Source organism: Anopheles marshallii, chromosome 2 (genome assembly GCF_943734725.1).
Source record: "Anopheles marshallii chromosome 2, idAnoMarsDA_429_01, whole genome shotgun sequence".
NCBI classification, from domain to species: Eukaryota; Metazoa; Arthropoda; class Insecta; order Diptera; family Culicidae; genus Anopheles; species Anopheles marshallii.
Window position 1 is genome coordinate 56,333,486 of NC_071326.1, and position 1,753 is coordinate 56,335,238.

The 1,753-nt window shown below is 37.6% G+C and overlaps 1 protein-coding gene across 1 annotated transcript; it reads left to right on the forward strand.

The window, feature by feature from the left end:
• Nucleotides 1–398: 398 nt before the first annotated feature.
• On the forward strand, nt 399–1,356 carry LOC128718200 (putative nuclease HARBI1). The gene is made up of 3 exons (XM_053811869.1): nt 399–752; nt 822–963; nt 1,052–1,356. Exons 1-3 carry the CDS (start codon nt 399–401, stop codon nt 1,354–1,356), a joined length of 801 nt encoding a protein of 266 aa, XP_053667844.1.
• Nucleotides 1,357–1,753: the final 397 nt, after the last annotated feature.

The following is a 1,753-nucleotide window of genomic DNA, read 5'->3' on the forward strand; positions in this document are numbered from 1 at the left end:
ACGGTCGCATGATTGACAACAGTGTAAACCGAAATTCCACAAAGAAAACGTCGCGTGCCACACTACAAATTCTGTGAAACCAAACAAACTCTACCAGACCATCAGAGTCCGTTTGGTGGTTAATGCTTTGAAATGTTCGGGCTGTTTTATCAAAGTGTTGTGGATGATGAGGAAACAAGAAACGAACAAATTGTTCGAAATCAAATTAGGAACAAAACGTCAGTGCTTTCCGTACCTGACCAGCTGTAAGTATATAAATACTATGCTATCAACATTTTAAGTTTTACTAATGCTTGTACTGTTTAATAAATTTCAGATTCCTTCAAAACTTCCGTGTCACAAAAGAGATTTTTTTGTATCTTGTGGATGCCATTACACCCCACATAATAGCAGAGACAATGCAAGGAATAAGTTTGGAAGACAAGCTTGCTGCTTGTCTAAGATTTTTCGCTGAAGGAAAGTACCAGTTAGGCATCGGAAAGGACTATAATATAGCCATTGCTAGATCAACCTTCTCCAAAGTGTTGGATCAACTGATCCCACCTTTGGAGAAAGCTATTTGTGGGGAGTGGATTTCGATTCAAATGACAGAAGACGAAAAACGCGACGCCAAAAGATTTTTCCGTGAAAAATGTGGAATAGAAGACATCTTAATGTGTGTGGATGGTACACACGTAAAAATAAAAAAACCAACACATCGACCAATGCGGTTCTTAAACCGAAAAAAATACTATAGCCTAAATGTGATGATAGTAAGTAATTTGAATTAGACGTATTATTTACCATATTACAATATATCAATTCTTTAACTTCCTTTCCAGGTATGTGACCATAATTACCGCATTCGAGCAGTGGATGCACGATACCCTGGGGCAAACCATGATGCACATGTCTGGCGAATGAGCTCAGTGAAGAATAAATTTGAAGAATGGCATAATATTGGTGATGCGGTTAAAATACTGGGTATGTGCATGTAAAAAGTGATACTTCTTCTGTTCTAGCTTGCTTAATGCATTATTAATTGATGTTTTATTATTATTCTTTTGTTTAGGAGATGCTGGCTATCCTGCAGAGCCATGGTTAATTCGTCCGTATCGAGCGCCAGAGGATGGTTCGGCTGAATTCGTCTTTAATACTCGACATGCAAGAGCTCGAAGCATAGTAGAACGCACAATTGGATTATTAAAAAAGAAATTTAGTTGCCTTCTCGGAGACAACGGACAGCTAAATTATGCACCAGAAAAATGTGGAAGGATGATTAATATATGTTGTGCTCTACACAACATGTGTATTCAAAATAATATTTATTTAGAAAACGAAATAATAACGATAGACAATAGAGAAGGTGACGAATAAATGGATCTTCACAGTTAGGTTTATACATTTAATGTGTTTTTATCCTTTTAATTTTGATGATTTAATCATCTCTAACAACGGCGATATTTTAAATATTCACATAATTGTCGTCTACAAACTTTAATAATTTTCTGCAAGGAGTTGGGTATTGTATAATCCGTGTTTTAGTTCCTTCGTTGCTTGATTCTGCTTCACGAGGAAGATTAGGAATTTCTCTCTATGTAACCGTTATGACAACCTTAAGAGGTCTTCCAGGCCTGCCATTTCTGGCTTTGTTTGACCCTGTTTATCCAGAGCTGGATAGTCAGTTCTGCTTACGGGGTCCGGATGAAATTTGCCTCAGTCGTTTCGAGTGAAACGCGTGCTGCTATCAAATACACCGCCGGGCCACACTTAT